Consider the following 16800-nt stretch of genomic DNA (forward strand, 5'->3'; position numbering starts at 1 on the left):
TTAGTATTATAGCATCTAGATGCTAATTGCATGTAGTTGTTAATTGACCTGGTTTTATATTAAAAGAAAAGCTAGATAACCAAAATTAAGTCAACATAATTGATAAAAGTCTCTTCACTTAAAGGAGGATTTGTTGTTTTAATTATCCCAACAACAGCTTCATGTGCCTAGAATTATTTTAGATGTCTGTATGTAGAAGCAATTTTATTATAGATAGAGATAACGCAGTACTAAAGTTCCACAGTGTCTAACATTTTGAGACTATAGACATCATAAATAATTTACTTTATTAATTTTGTGCACAAATCCAACTTCATTGAGGATTTCCCATACTCTAGATAGTGTGCAATATTGTCACTGTATAAAAATGGCTAAAACACTACCTTAAAAAGCTCACAATCTAATGTGGTATCTTTGGACATCATATTGTATTTTTTTTCTTAAATATGTTTTCTTATATGCATTTTGTTGCTAAGTCTGGGGTAAGGAAGGCTTGTGCTTATGTTAATTTGGTCCAGAGCTGTAGCCCAAAGCTTAATTTTTTTCTAAGTGGCCTGTAGAAGCTATTAGCAGCAGCACTTTACATGGTAGTAGAATTTAATTAAACAGAGGTCTCATACATTCAACTGCTTTTACTTCATGTATCAGAAAGTTCCCTGTTGTTATTTGTGTCACATATGGGAGGTGGTGAGGTATTATAAAGAAAAGGATGTCTGCTCTTCCCTCCTCAAAACTGTGGTGGGGAATACGAAAAGGAAAGAAATAACTGCTCTATAAATCTCTTTATACAGTTAGTACCCAGTATCAGCTGACAATGAACTTAAGTTTATCTTGTGTGTGTGTGTAAAAGTGTGTAAAAAACTGATGTCTTTTTTTCTTCTTGGCAGGAGTCCTTGTGGACTTGGGTCTGGAGGAGAATGGGACTGCTCATCAGAGAGCAGAGAAATATGTTGTTCGCCTGGACAATGAGATTCAAACCAAGTTTGAAGTTTTTATGAGGAGGGTAAAACAGAACCCATACACACTGTTTGTGCTAGTTCATGACAACTCCCATGTGGAACTAACGAGGTGATTGCTTCAGAGTGAGCAAATACAGTATTTCCTCTACTGCAGTAATTGTTACATAATGAAATGTTTTAAAGCTGATGATTTGAAAGCCCAGGGACCCTAACATTTGGTGTCTTCTTACTGGTAACTTTTTCCTTCCCTTTTCTTGCTTCTTCAACTTTTCTTAATGATGTAATTGTTTTATTTAACTGTACTGTAGATGAATGTAGAAATTCCTGCTAAAAAATACTGTCTTAAGAGCGCTGTGGACCCCGGCTGCTTCAGAGAAAGGAAGTTGAGATGAATGAGCTCCCAAAAGGGGGGCCGGCTTCCCCTTCTACCTCCTGCCCACTTCTTTTCCTGTTTCCTTTGCTTCTCTTCCTTTCTCTCTTGCTATTTCTCCTCCTCTTTGCCTTTCTCTCTTCCTTCTTAACTTTAAAAACAGTACAGATGCCATTTCAACGATGAGAGCATATCTGAAATCTTCCTCAGTTTCCCAGTTTAAACAAGAGTGTATCATGTTTCTTGGGTGGACTTACTAACAAAAGAACAGTAAACATGGAATGATGGAACCCCTTTTGCTCGCAGATCAAATTATAGGAATTATCTGGTAGAAGGTATTTTTGCTCCTATGGACTAAAAAATGCAAATAGTTTAAAGCAGGAGGAGGGGATAGTCATCGAGTATTATGTATGATGGTTTGTCCTTGCCATGTGGTGGGGAGAGAGATTTCAGGCATCATTAAGCATTTATAGACTTTCTTCTCTCCAGGAGACACTGAACTTAGGAATCTGCAAGTTTTTTGGTTTGTGGTAGGAGTGTCAGAATTACAAAAAGCACAAGCCAGCAAGTGTTTGATACTTGACAATCTGAAATCTAGAGCCATACATAGGTGTAAATGAGATCATGCATAACTTGTTAGATTTAGAAGAAGGGAGAAAGGGAGGGAGGGAAAAGAAATTTTTCCTGCATCTGTTCGGTTATTGCTAGTGTTCTGTGAGCAGAAATAGCTCACTGACCTTATATACCTCATCTTTGAAAGTCTGGGGTACTATTTCTGAGGATACATGTTGGATCTTTCTGTATTTAATTCTCTGGTGCATCAAGATTATTTCTTTGACAAAAAAATATGTACATATATATGTGGTTTTGAGGCTGCATGGCAACCTGGTACATCCAAATTGAACAGAACTAAGAAAGGTTCAGAGATAAAAGTCTTGGTGAGGGAGTGGTGTGGGAGGTCTCTGCAGCCCTTCTCGCAGCCTGGCAGCCCGAGGGAAGAAGGAAAGTAGCGTAACACAGTGGGGCGCCCTTGCCACTCTGGATCACCGCAAGGTGATAAGCATCGTGTTCTCGTGGAGAAGCTCCTTCATTCAGGTGATTTTCATAGTACAGTCATGTGCTGCATAACGACATCTGGGTTAACGACGGACCACATATATGACAGTGGTCCCTTAAGATTATAATGCCATAAAAGAATAAAAAGATTATTAATATATTACCATATTTTTACTGTACCTTTTCTATATTTGGATATATTTAGATACGCAAATAGTTGCCATTGTGTTACAGTTGCCTGCAGTATTCGGGACAATAACATGCCATACAGGTTTGTGGCCTAGGGCAGTAGGCCGTGCCGCCTAGGTCTGTGTGCGCACACTCTGCGATGTTCCCACAGTGACAAAATCCCCTCAGGATGTATTTCTCAGGACGTATCCCTGTCTGTAAGAGACACTGACTGTAAAGTCTCAACCACAGATTTAGATATCCTTGGCCTGGATAACTTAGTTTACACTTTGAGATATTAGGGATAAAGTGAAAAGGGGGGGAAATATATAACATTATACATACACATACCTGAAATCTGTTTGAATAGAAGGAGCATAATTTTTTTCACTTCTCAAAGTTTGGTTGCTTCTACTCCTGCTTCCAACTTAAAAAGCTAGAAAAATAAGAACTAAGACATTGTCTCCAAGTTGGTGTCTGATTCTGCATCTAACTGTCTAAATGAGGAGGTATTAACATGACTTTCCATGTTTCCACAGTGTCATTTCAGGCTCTTTGTCCCATGGTGAACCCAGTCATGGATTGGCTGATAGAGTCATTAATTGCAGAGAAGTTCTGGAAGCTTTCAACCTCCTGGTGCTCCAGGTTAGCTCCTTTCCATACACACTACAGACCCAACAGTCCCGAATCAGCTCCAGCAACGAGGTTCACTGGATACAGCTGGACACCCTGGTGAGTCTCTCGCCTGCTCTAGGATACAGGTCACGTTCCCAGTTCCCCAGGGACCTTGTAACAAAACATGGTCATGGCTTAAGACCATAGTCACAAGAGTTCTACATCTAACTAACATAATGCTTTAAAAAAGTTCAAAAATCTATATAACATAATGCTTCATCTTCCAAAAGTTCCATATATTCACAATTATAATTATATATTATATAATTATTATAAGACTAAGAACTAGTGAATAGTGTCCTATATAAATGTGATTAGGTGGTTCTTTTTTAGGTATCATGCAGATACAAAATTATCCATCCTATAGAGTTTTAAAAAAAGTGATGTGATCTGAGACCATCATGAACAGCTGGGATTATCTTTGTGCCTTTAAATGATTAATTTTACGCTGAGACCTGTAAATTTTATTGTCCTCTTAGATGGCCTCTCTGTCATGTTTTAGTCTGATGATCTGTATCACTATTAATTACACTCGTGCTCCCTCAGCAATTTGATTTTTCGTTTTTATCAGTTCTCAGTCTTCGGACTGAAATGGGATGATGGCACTGTTACTTTACAGAACTCAGCAGTAGCACTGAATGTGTTGGGAGTAGCCATCTCAATATTGAATCTATCCAGGTCTTTATTTTTTTTTTTACTCCCATCTCTAATACCTGAAAAATATTTTCTGCAACCTACAAAATGTATGCTAAATATACTACCAAAAAATAAATAAATAAGAGTTTCATAAACATAACAAAGATTAGCCATTAGGCAATGGATCCTTCATTAAAAAATATTGAACATATTTAATATTTAAAAATATGGCTGGGCACAGTGGCTCATGCCTGTAATACTAGCATTCTGGGAGGCTGAGGAAGGAAGATTGCCTGAGGCCAGGAGTTCAAGACCAGCCTGAGCAAGAGTAAGACCCTGTCTCTACAAAAAATAGAAAAATTGGCCAGGCATAGTGGCATGGAATGCTACTTGGAATGCTGAGGCAGGAGGATTGCATGAGTACAGGAATTTGAGGTTGCAATGAGCTATAATGACACCACTGCACTCTAGCCCGGGCAACAGAGCGAGACCCTGTCTTAAAATAAAATAAAATAAAATAATAAAACACATTGGGCTAGACACAATAGCTCATGCCTGTAATCTCAACACTTCGGGACAAAGAGGTAGGAGGATCACTTGAGCCTAGGAGTTGGAGACCAGCCTGGACAACATAGCCGACTCTATCTCTGAAAAAAAAAAAAGAAGAAAAATTAGCTAGGCATGGTGACACGTGCCTGTAGTCCCAGCTACTTGGGAGGCTGAGGCAGGAGGATTGCTTAAGCCCAGGAATTGGAGGCTGCAGTGAGCTGTGATCAAACCACTGCACTCCAGACTGGACAACACAGTGAGACCTTGTCTCAAAAATAAATAAATAAAAATAAACATGTTTAAATAAAAACCACCAGAAATGTCTTACATAAGACTAACATTTATTTATCAACCTAGTGCATTTCATTCTGTCATGAATTAGGTAAGTTTTCCCTTACTTTGAGCTCTTATCTTCAAGCACTGGTTTGTTCTTTGCAGTCAGCAAGCTGAGGTCCTTGAATGGTGTTGGCGTCAACAATCCCTCCCTTATGAGAACTGACTGACTGTGTTCACTATCACTAGAGATTACTCTGAGCTTTTGCTTTCTTGGTATGGTCCCCATGCCAGCTCCATCCATTCATTGGGAGGTCAAATTAGGGTGAGATAACAGAGCTGCCCCCGTTCCTTTGACACTAAAGTACAAGGTGAGTCCGTGGGCTGCCCAAGTAGCTGCTGGGTTGCTCTGACACAGAATGGGATTGCCAACAGAATAAATGGAAATAATAATAATTTTTAATCCAACAGATAGTTCTCTATTAAATGTTAAGTTTCAATATATTGTTGAGGTGGAGGGAAAACTATCCTAATTTGTTTGTCCAGTGTTTTGTAGAAGAGATCACACTCCAGGGATAGGAAGAATTACTAATAACTTTTGCCCTTTATTTTCTCCTGACATGAAATAATAGAGAAACAGGCTTCAAACAATTTTCCTTAAAAGTCATTCCATGATTATGGATAAATTTTTAGGTTTAATAATGGTATTGTGGTTATATTTCTGAAAAGGTTCTTATCTTAGAGATATCTAGTGAAGTACTCATGGATTAAAGATATGTTACCAGGGATTTATCCAAAATAACTGAGGGGTGGGGAGATATTATACTCTCCCATAGTGAAAGGTTTTTAAAAATCATCCCTACAAAATTGAGATCGACATAGAGAAAAGGAAAAAACACTGAATCTGATTTACAACAACAACCTTCTGTGTGTAGGGGAGAAGCTCCTAACAATTAGCCCCCTTTAGTTATCCTGAAGCCAGTGTCCTGCAGGAGGAATAATTGGAAAAAGCAAAGTAATTCAATTAAAAAAAAAATTATTGAGCACTTGTGGGCTTGTGTTGGATCTTTCAAAGAACACACAGAAAACTGATGGTTTAGAGGAGAGAGCAAAGTACATACCTAAGTCACTATTATCCAAAGTAAAATAAGACAATTTTAGAAAATCAAAATGCTCTGGGGTTGAAATGAGGGAGAAGTCACATCCATCTGAGAGGACCAGGAAAAGCTACGTGGAGAGGGGAGCACTGAGGATGATGGTGGACAGAGAGGAAGACTGGGCAGAGAGAGACTGGGTGTGGGGGCAGGTGCTCCTGGCAGCAGACAGCGTGGGCAGGGACACAGTGGAGGAAACAGTGGGCATTTTTTAGAGAATACGTAGTAGGATGCAAAAGAAACCTGGTAATATACATCGTATGGAGGCTTTGAGTGCCAGGCTGGCAAAGTTTACACTTATTACATAGGCATTAAGGATTTTTAGCAAGGGTATAGTATTATTAGAATATACATATTTCTTTTCTTTAATATTGACAATGTAAATACACAGCTGGATGAATTTTCACTAATGGAACATATCCATGGGACCAGCACTGAGATCAAGAAACAGAACACTGCCACCAACTCAGAAGTCCTGTGTCCCTCCCAGGCACCCCTCCCCGCCCCAAGGGTAACACTCTTCTGGCTTCCTATACCGTGGGTTGGTTGTGCCCAGTTCTGACCCTATACAAACGGAATCATGCAATATGCACTCTTTTGTATCTGGCTTCCTGTGCTCCACAGTATGCTTGTGAGATTTGTCTATATTTTGCATGAGTCATAAAACATTCATTCTTATTGCTGTGTGTGTGTGTGTGTGTGTGTCTAAAACGTTGTGTGACTCTACCACCATTCATTTTTCCTTCCTATTTCATTTATTTCAAATAGTGCAGCTATAACGTTCCAGCATATCCTTTAGTAAACGTGTATGTGTTTCTGTTGGGTCTGTATCTGGGAGTGAAATTTCTGGGTCATCGGGTACGCATATGTTCAGCTTTAGTAACTACTGAGAGGCTGCATTTTAAGGCAGTTCATTCGATCTAGAAGCTAAGTCCAAGTAATTAGAAGGAGGAGATCAGTCACTGGCTTTTCTGATAATTCAGGTCAGAATTAACAAATACCTGAATCAGAATGGTGGTCCTGGCAACCAAATAGATGGAAGACATGGTAAATTTTCTAGGACTTGTTTATTCAGGGAGAGGGAAGAGTGAGAAATATTTTTGAGGTGATGCCTTTAGTTGGGAAAAAAGTTTGAGAGGAAGCTTGATTTGTGGAGGGCAGATGAGACTGAGTGAGTTAGGACCGAGGTGAGCACACCATTGTAAATGCAAAACTGCAGTTCACATCAGGGCTTTACGAGGTAGATCTGCAATATTTTTTCACAAACAATGATTATGGAAGCAGCTAGTGTGGGTAAAATTATGGAAGAAAATAATGAAGAGAATTGTTGAGAGGGTTGTGAGGCCAAGGACTAACAAGTCACCGCTGCTGGAGTTGGCCTCAGGAGTCCTTGGTGACCTTCCAGGGAACAACGTCAGGGGAGCAGAGAGATTGGCTGGAGCAAAGGGAGAGGCGGCAGCCAAAGCCCGGGGAGAGCTGCGGTGGAGGGTGGAGGGTCGCTGACAGGGCAGGCCTGCGGGAAGGAGATGGTTGTTTTTGTTTGTTAATGAGAAGGGACGTTTTTCCCCAAAGAAACAGTGATTCAATAAGTCATGTGATTTATGATATTTGTAATAGATCTTTTTTTGCCTAACCACTAGATGATATGGGAACGATGTATAATATATCTTTACAGTGAAATCATTCAATTTCGTAAGTGTATTAAAGGATGGTCCCATTCACTTCCATCATAACTTTTGTAGCACTTAAAAACTATAGTTACAGTTTAATGCAAACATAACAGATTAGGGAGATAATTCACTTCTAATTCTAAGTTTTAGTAGCTCTGGTTCTCAAAACCCACAGTGGCTCCAATTGATCACAGGCATCTATTTAACAACCTGTCCTATAATTTTACTAAGAAAAAAGAGAGAGAAATAAAAAACGAGGACAGGTGGATGCAGCAAATTATAATTCTGCGTCAGGAAAGGGAGCAGGCTTGGAATAGGATTTTATTTTCCAGAAGAAATAGGAGCCAAGGGTAAGAGGAAATGTGAAGACCAAATACAAGATAAAGATTTTCCAAACGACCGTGTGCCTGCGGCCCAGATGGGGAAGGACAAGTAGATGAATGACTTTTCTTTTCCCTCCTGAAATTACTTATTTCGACACAGCTATCCAGAACACAGCTAAACCCAGAAGGAAACAAGCAAAGGCTTCTAAGCCTCTGAAATAGGTGTCGTTCAGTCTGTACTCTAATTTTCTAGTATCTATAAGAACATACTCTGGTCCTCTCATAAAGCCTATTTACTCTCCAATAAAACCCTGTTCCAACAAGCGGATTTAACTGGTTTTGGGGGCCTCAAAAAAATTCAAAGCTGCCAATTAAATAGTGCTTTATTTTGATCTCATTGACCTTGTATCACACAATTGCTTCTCTCTTTAGATGGGTTACTGAAAAGCTCAGAACCAAACTCGCAGCCCAGGTCTAACGAAGTGTGCAAAAACTTCTGGTATGCATTTTGGGGAGTACTCGCTTTGTCCCTGACCCAATCTTATTTCTCTTACCCTTGCTTTTTTTCCTCTGATGGCCTAATTTACTTTTACCTTATTAGACTTTTTCAAGTTGCCTTATTTCCTTTATGAGTTGGAAAGTATTTAAAGAAAAATGTCAACACATAATAAATAGCAAATAGAAGTGAGACTACAATATGAGAGCAAGAAGAAATTACTGTAAAAAGTTAATGTAGAAAAGAGGCCAAAAAAACAAACAAACAGGTCCATGAACTCAAAAATCTTTCATAATAATCTGGTGCTTCTTAGTTTAAGGACAAGCAGCTTGTCCTCTGAGGGCATCCTTGTGTCTCATCCTAGAACAGTTACTCGTTTTCATAGTGATAACTAAGTCATCAAGAAGGGAGGTAGGTTAAATACTGTGTATGCTGTTTAAGAAGGCAGAAAAGTATATATTCCATTTTAAAAATAAATTTTGTTTGTAAAGGATAAGCTTTTATGAGGTACCATTATTAAATGATGTCCAAAAAAGTTGTTTCTGTAACAGAGGAGTTGAGTGTGTCAGTCTCCAGGGAGTTCTGTGGCTGGCACATGTATCAGTGTTAGGGAGCTGCTTCCAGCAAGGAGAGAATGGGAATGGAAGCTATCTGACCTTGTGTATCTGAACAAAAGAAAAAGAAAGCAAACCACTGACGTAAAGTTACTATCTGCCTTAAGGAAGTTTGTCAATATTCCACTAATAACATATTAAGTTCATCTGAAGTGAAAGGTTAGAGCCTCAGACAGAGATGATTACGCAGTTGGTGTCCACTTACCTAACGAAACACAATTTTTTTTTTCCTTACCTGCCAGGAAATAACCTCTTCCAGGGATTCTTCTGTCCCCCGCCCCCATCCCCCGAGAATGGGACACACTGTATCCTGTCCTCACTGGGTTTTTGCTCTGTCTTTTGAATCAGGAGGACGTGGGCTGCGAGGAGAAGCTGTACTTCGGCTTGAATGAGTACAGCAAGTCTCTGCAGTGGGGGATCACAAGCCCACTTCTGAGATGTGACGAGACTTTTGAAAAAATGGTGACCACACTCTTGGAGAGGTAATAAGGACTCCTGTCCCTTTCCTCTGGCTGTCCTTGCAGATCTAAAATAGCTAAAAGCCTTTTGTGTCAGTGCCACGGAGAGTTCGATGGAGCCCTTGAAGACAACATGCAAAGGCTGAATTAAAACAGCCTTTCCCAAGATGACCTTCTATTCCTGTGGGTTGTATGACCGTCCAAGACCGGTAAAGAAAAGTAGTGACCCGAGCGGAACGGAGCACCCACTCTCCATGCTGAGTCATCTCCCAGTCTTGCTTCAGCGCTACCACCAGGAGGTTAAAAGGGCACAGAGGGATTTACGTATTAAAGACCATTCCTTTCGAGGCTGCAGTGAGCTAGTGGCACTCGAGCCTGAGTGACAGAGCAAGACCCCATTGCTGAACAACAAAACAACCATTCCTCTGAGCTCGGGCCTCCCCGACCCTACACATCAGACTTTTACATTTTTCCCTCTTTTCTCCTCTACCCACCACAGGCAAATACCCTCAAATGACTTGGTAAAAACTGAACTTTACTAAGCGATTTGGAGTATATATTGGAAAAAATGCAAGATCAGATAATTGAAGTGAGTGCAGTTCTAAGGGTGCCTCCTCCAGTCCCTGACCTTAGGGATTAAGATCATGACTCTTTTGTCTTTCCTGCCTTTTTTTTTCCCCCAGTTCCAGATCAAATTCTGGAAGAGTTTTTTCCTCTCTGACCTTAAATCATAGACTCAAAGAGTAGGTAGAGACATTAGAATTTACCTAACCTAACAGAGGCCCCCTCTGCCCTCCACCACAGTACTCTGTTTGATCATCCAACAATGGGGGAACTGGGCTGTATTTTATGAGGCAGATTCTAATTTTTAGAAGCTCTAATTCTTAAAACTGGCTCCAAATGGTCACAAACCATCTATCTAACAGCTTGCCCCATGAGTTTGCTAAGAAAAGAGAAATAAAAATGAGGACATGTGGATGTATGCTGGACGGCAAGGTATAAATAATGCCACCTCAGGAAAGGAAGCAGGCTCGGAGTAGGATTGGATATTTTCACAGCTGTTGGATTCGAGAAGTCTTAACTGACACTGTGACATTAATCCTTTCACAGCACACGTGATCTTGAATTTCTAAAATCATCCCATGAGTCTCTCCCCTGTAAGCGTTTCCCACCCACCCATTCCATCCACCCGACTGACATATCTTTGTCCCAATGACATCAGTCACAGCTTTATAATTTGTATTTTAAAGGATGGTCCCATCAACTTCTATTACAACTTCCGTGACACTTACAAAACTATAATTATTTTAATGCAAGCATAATACATTGGGGAAACTATTCACTTCTAACTTCAGAATTACTTCAGAATGTGAAATTTAAATGCTTATATACCAAAATTACCATTTATTCTAATTTTGGCTTTTCTACGTGGCCCATCAAAAAAACATTAAGCTTTAAAGCTAGTCATTTATGCTTACTTCCTCTACCTCAGTCACCCCAGGCTAATGATAGATATGATTTATTGAACACCTGAAGGGACCAGCCCAGGGCTGCTTGAACTGAAGGATTTCTGCACTTTCCCCAACCTGCTCAGTCCTTGCAGTGTGTGAAGACATTGTTAGAGACCTGATTAAAACCCAGACCCAGCTCTGTCTCTGACTGGCTGTATGACCTGGGACAAGTAGCTGAATTTCTCTCTGCCCCTTAACTCATTCTCCTTCTACGAAAGGCAGAGTGGTTAGAATATAGGGCATCTATGGCCCTTTCCAGCTCTGAAATACCTCAAAAGTATTCACCTATTATTCATTTGATGACCCGAATTGATATTTGACCCAAGCCTTTTCTGTGCAAGCCGGTGGGCCACTTGTTGTATTTTCAAGAGAATTAAGAAGTGGAACAAAGACGAAATCCCCCCTTAGCCCACCCAGCTGCGAGGCGGCTGCACGTGCCACCAGCTGGCAGCTAGGAAGAGAGGCAGACTCAGCCTCACTGTGCCAGGCTCCACGAGAGCCTTGGCCAAGCCTGGCCCCGGCCTTGCTTTGCCAGCACTTACTTTCCGGACTAGCGCCTCTTCGTGCCTGTAAGTGGATCCTCTTTGCCCGTTTGTCCTCATTTTGTGATCAGGCCTGGCTTTCTGAGGAATAGCACCAAAATGAGAGATTTCTTTTCTACCTGCTCTGTAATTGTAAAAGCTGCCTATTTGAACAAAGGGAGCCTCTTACCTGGCAGTCCAGGCCATGGGGAGAAAGGACTGTTGCTCCCAGGCTCAGATTTGCTGGGCTGCCTTGACTGAGCAGGGGCTCAGGTGATACGAGGCCTCACCACTAGGGGGTGCTATTTCTCCAGCCATTCTCCAGCACCGAGGAAACAGTTCATGGCAAGATAGAGTTACTGCGGCTGGGACGATGACCTCAATCAAATTGGTAATAATAATTACCCTTATTATGTATGATACTCCACAGATTATTAATGTCTCAGTTTCCTTTGCTGTAATTTTAAATATCAGAGAAGTACACTGACAACGCTGCCATTCTAACCCTATGCTGCCAGCAAGAGGTGAGGATCAGGGATGATCCATTGTGACTGTCAACAATTACCCCTACTAGACAGACCAGTGTGGCTCAAAATCTAACGTGCGTACACAAATCACCTGGAGGTCTTGTTAGCTGCACGCTTTGATGCAGTAAGTCTGGGTGGGGCAAGGTGGCATCTCTAACAAGCCGCCAGGTGCCGCCGCTGCTGCTGGTGATGCTGTTCGTCCACAGACCACACTTTGAGGAGTGAAGGTCACTAGACCATCTCTAAACCTCCTTAACGTGCTACACTTATCCCCACAGGTTATGACTCACATGCTTTGGCAGCTCAGCTTTTCCTGCCAGTGATGTGGGATCCAAGGTCACTCTAGGGCTTAGACCCCACCAGTGATCAGTAACCCCTTCCTCCCCATGCTCGATCCACATTCTTACTGCGCAGGCCTTGCTGTTCCTGGCTGGTCCTGCTGCTGAGTGCTAGTGCCCTGTGTTCTGTTGAAGGTACCCCAGGCTGCACAGCATGGTCGTCCGCTGCTACCTTCTCATCCAGCAGTACTCTGAGGCTCTGATGGCTCTCACCACCATGGCGTCACTCCGAGACCACAGCACACCGGAAACACTCAGCATTATGGATGACCTCATCAGCTCCCCAGGAAAAAACAGAAGTGGGAGGGGACACATGCTCATTATCAGGGTGCCCTCAGTGCAGCTGGCGATGTTAGCCAAGGAGCGGCTGCAGGAGGTGCGGGACAAGCTGGGTCTGCAGTATCGGTTTGAGATCATCCTTGGGAACCCGGCCTCTGAACTCAATGTTGCAACGCACTTTGTGGCGCGATTAAAGGTTAGCAACGGACAGACATTTCTCTTCCAAAATACCATTCGTTTCTGTTTTCTAGGGATCCCACATAGGTGGCTCAGGAGCCTGAGCTTAATAGACATTCGCACATGTGTGGATTTGACCTCCATAACGATGTTAAGGCTGAGCTAGGGAACATATTCACTTTCTTAATCGGAGCCAGTGTATAAAGATTCTGTCAGCCCCTTTTTAGCATGTGCATGCAGTTGGTCTTCCATGCTCTCCAACTGCAGGTGCAAAAAGTGAGATGACTCAATTTGACCCCATGTTTATTGACCTTGTTCAAGATGCATCTAGCCCATGGCCATCTGTTTTCTCAGAAAAAAAGGTAAGTTGTCCTCTTAGACCCCTATGGGGTAAGCCTTTAAGTGTCCTGAACTCACTGATTCTCTTCTGTTCATCCAGCCTGTCAGTTCATGTCTAGCGTCGGTAAAGTATCCTGCTTCATCTTCAGTACTCACAGAGGACTACTGCTCCTAGGCCTCTTGCATGTGGATTCCTCAAAAATTTGTTCTTTGTACTTGCTTTGACCCTCAGCCCCAAGGCTTTGGTTGGACTGTGACTTAGCCAGGTGCCCCCAAGACAGGTTTAGTGCATGACTGAGGCCCTCCCTGCTCTCTCTGCACGGCCAGTGCCTGAGTGCTTGTCCCCTACCCCTCCTGTCAGGCATGGGGGTGGGGGCAGTAGAATTCTCAGTCAACTAACCTAACTCCCTACCTTATGCCTGGCTGTTTTTTCTGGGGACTTTTACAATCCAGTATGGCCTAGCTACTCGAGAGCATTTAATCAAATACCCACATACATACAGGTATGGAACTGAGGTAGGCACTGTACATCCAAGTTAGACCAACATGGTATCTGTACACTAAGTACTAAGCTATATTGCGTTAAGAAAGATGTAGTTCGGCACAAATTTTACAGGGGAAAAAAGCACATAGTCTTGGGGAATTTTCATTTTTACCTTGGGCTGCAGTTTCCCATCTGCAAAATGAGAGACCTGGGCTGTATGATCTCTAAGAACTCTCATTTGAGGATGATTAAAAAGTCATTCTGCAAATGCAAACCTCTTTATTGTAGTCTATTAGCTAACCTAAATTGAATAATCCAAAATGCAAACAAAATATCTGTATTAGTTTGATAAGCAATGGGAATAAATTGTCCAAAAATACAAACTCCTATATTTAGTAGAAGTAACATTTATATTTCATATATAGATATATATTCACAATTTTAAATTATAGTCATAGACTTCATTACAGTGGCATTGCCAGGGTGAATGAAACACTTCTTAGAGTATAACTAATTCGCTGAGACAAGCACTTGAGGCAATATTGAATAATGATGATGAGGAGGAATGTGGAAAGGCACTCGGATCAGCAACTCTATGCGGATCTCACACACCTACTGCCAGAGAGGACTAAATGGATGTGAGGCTGCAGGGTCTTCTCTGGGTCTCCCTTGACATTGATTAAGTGTAGCTACTCACAGAGTCTTCGGTCATTTGTTCAGAAGGGCCAGCTACTATGTCAGTATAAATCAGTGGGTCCTAAATAATTTGTCCCTCTGGGCCATTGTATGAAAACCACAATCAAAGCCTGAGTTTCTTCACGTGGTGTGGCTGCTAGCTCATCAGAATCACCCGCAGGGATTTTAAAGAGGCTTTGGTCTGTGCAGCCAGGGTCGAGGACCGCTGTGCCATAAATGAAGGAGTTCTCAAGTAGTTACTTCTCAAAGCAGCAATATCTCCCTCAGTTGGTGTGAGTAGCTGCCAGGCACCAACTACACATAAGAGAGTCCCATGTTCTCAAAACCACTGGATCACATCAACCCATTCTTTTGATACTCTCTAATTGGGAGAAAAAATATGAGATCCTGTTTGGATGTTCACATCCTAAGCAAAACTTCCTTCTGTCAGATAGATTTTGGTTCACCTATTTCTAAGTTACCAACCCCCTTTATTATTTTCAGGATGGCATGGGTGTGCCTTTTATCTCTAGTCTTAGGTAAAATCCAACACTTTTTCCATTATGTAATCTCATTTATATGCTTACCCCTAATTATCCTATTATGTATTGTGTTTAACTTGTAAGTGATGATGAGCCCTTTGGAAGGATACAAGGTTCAAATCTAAATAAATCAGTTCCATTGTTTGAGGCCAGGAGTTAGAGACTGGCCTGAGCAACAATATAATTAAGACCTCATCTCTACAAAAAAATTTTTAAAAAATTAGCCAGGCATGGTGGTGCGTGCATGTAGTCCCAGCTACTCAGGAGGCTGAGGCAGGAGGATCACTTGAGCCCAGGAATTTGAGGTTGCAGTGAGCTATAATCATGCCACTGCACTGTAGCCTGAGCAACAGAGCGAGACCCTGTCAATCAATCAATCGATCAGTCCATTCCTCCAGAAGGCATGTGAAGCTTTCATTAGATGTCCTTGGCCTTAAGTCCTGTATTATCCTTGAACCCAATGATTATGTAGTTTTTTGTGTTAAGTTCCTCTGCAGTAAATTCATCTGGGGGCATGGTCAATCCATGGAAAATCTGCAGCCATCATTCATCAGAAGTAGCAGTGTGATGGAAGAGCATTTTATAGTGGGTTTGGTCTGATCGGTCTGATTGCTCTGATTGATCAAAAGTGAGATTTGTTTAATAATCTTCTGAAAATAAATCTCCTCATGTATAATAGTAAGACATTCTATCTGTTATCCTATCATTATAACCCAACCTCGTTATTCCTGGTGGAACCATGATCCATAGATGGTTTCTGGGAGACAAAATACATTCACGGAGAATCCCAGTGTCAGGAACACCATGAGTCCAGTGTGAAGGCTATAAGTAAAATTATTCCTATTCCAGAATAGTTTGCTTTAAATCAGGCAGTGTTATGGTGCTCTTTGACATAAAATAGTATGGAAAATGGAATTTTTGTGGAGAATATTTTTTCTAGGATTTTAAAAATCTTTTTGCCAGATTGATTTTTTTGAAGACATAGAAAGTCTCTCAAACTCATAAACCATTATGTAGATCCACTGATTTCCCCTTGGTATGTGTATATATAATAACATACTGGGCAACAAGTAAAAGCACAAGAATGGTTAAGGTTCTTCCAGTTTTACAAGTTATGGAAGTTTCATTTGAAGTAATTGTGAGTATGTTTATTTCTAAAGACTGGTTTTCCTTTATTGAGCCTTTTCTAGACATCAGCAAATCATTAATCAAACCGTATTAGCTCTTTTGTGTGTGTGTGTGTGAGACCGAGTCTCATTCTGTTGCCCGGGCTAGAGTGCCGTGGTGTCAGCCTAGCTCACAGCAACCTCAAACTCCTGGGCTCAAGCGATCCTCCTGCCTCAGCCTCCCGGGTAGCTGGGACTACAGGCACGCGCCACCATGCCCGGCTAATTTTTTTTTCTAATATTTTTAGCTGTCCAATTAATTTCTTTCTATTTTTGGTAGACATGGGATCTCGCTCTTGCTCAGGCTAGTCTCGAACTCCTGAGCTCAAACAATCCGCCCGCCTTGGCCTCCTAGAGAGCTAGGATTACAGGCGTGAGCCACCGCGCCCGGCCACCGTATTAGCTCTTGCCTGGTGGATTTCTTTTTATCCCATTTTATGCTTAGCAAAGGAAGTACCAGTCTATTTCAAAATAAAATTGTATCCATTACTTAACACCTCACTTTTTAGTCTTTGTTCCCTAAAGCATTATCAGTTCATTTCTTATAACTCCTCCTAGAAAGCTAATAAAAAGCAGTCAGGCTCCTTCCCTTTTCCATTCGCACGCCTTGCTCCGCCATGCCCTGCTCTGAAGAGACCGCTGTTGTGTCCCCCAGCAAGCGGCCCGGCCCGCGGAGGAGGGCAGCATGCAGGTCCGCTTTGCCCGGCTGTCGGAGCACGCCACGGCCCCCACCCGGGGGTCCGCACGGGCTACGACCTGTACAGTGCCTATGATTACACAATACCATCTATGGAGAAAACTGTTGTGAAGACAGACATTCAGATAGCTCTTCCTTCTGGA

General features: G+C 41.8%; 1 protein-coding gene across 1 annotated transcript in view; it reads left to right on the forward strand.

The window, feature by feature from the left end:
- GREB1L (growth regulation by estrogen in breast cancer-like) overlaps positions 1-16800 on the forward strand; it is a 140716-nt gene that overhangs the window by 98842 nt on the left and 25074 nt on the right. Inside the window, exons 11-14 of the mRNA XM_012652084.1 lie at positions 888-1068; positions 3093-3285; positions 9292-9425; positions 12434-12773. Of these exons, the coding sequence (XP_012507538.1) occupies positions 888-1068; positions 3093-3285; positions 9292-9425; positions 12434-12773 (848 nt within the window). The remainder of the gene's footprint in view (positions 1-887; positions 1069-3092; positions 3286-9291; positions 9426-12433; positions 12774-16800) is intronic.

The sequence above is a fragment of the Propithecus coquereli genome, unplaced genomic scaffold, assembly GCF_000956105.1.
Source record: "Propithecus coquereli isolate 6110/MARCELLA unplaced genomic scaffold, Pcoq_1.0 Scaffold38, whole genome shotgun sequence".
NCBI classification, from domain to species: domain Eukaryota; kingdom Metazoa; phylum Chordata; class Mammalia; order Primates; family Indriidae; genus Propithecus; species Propithecus coquereli.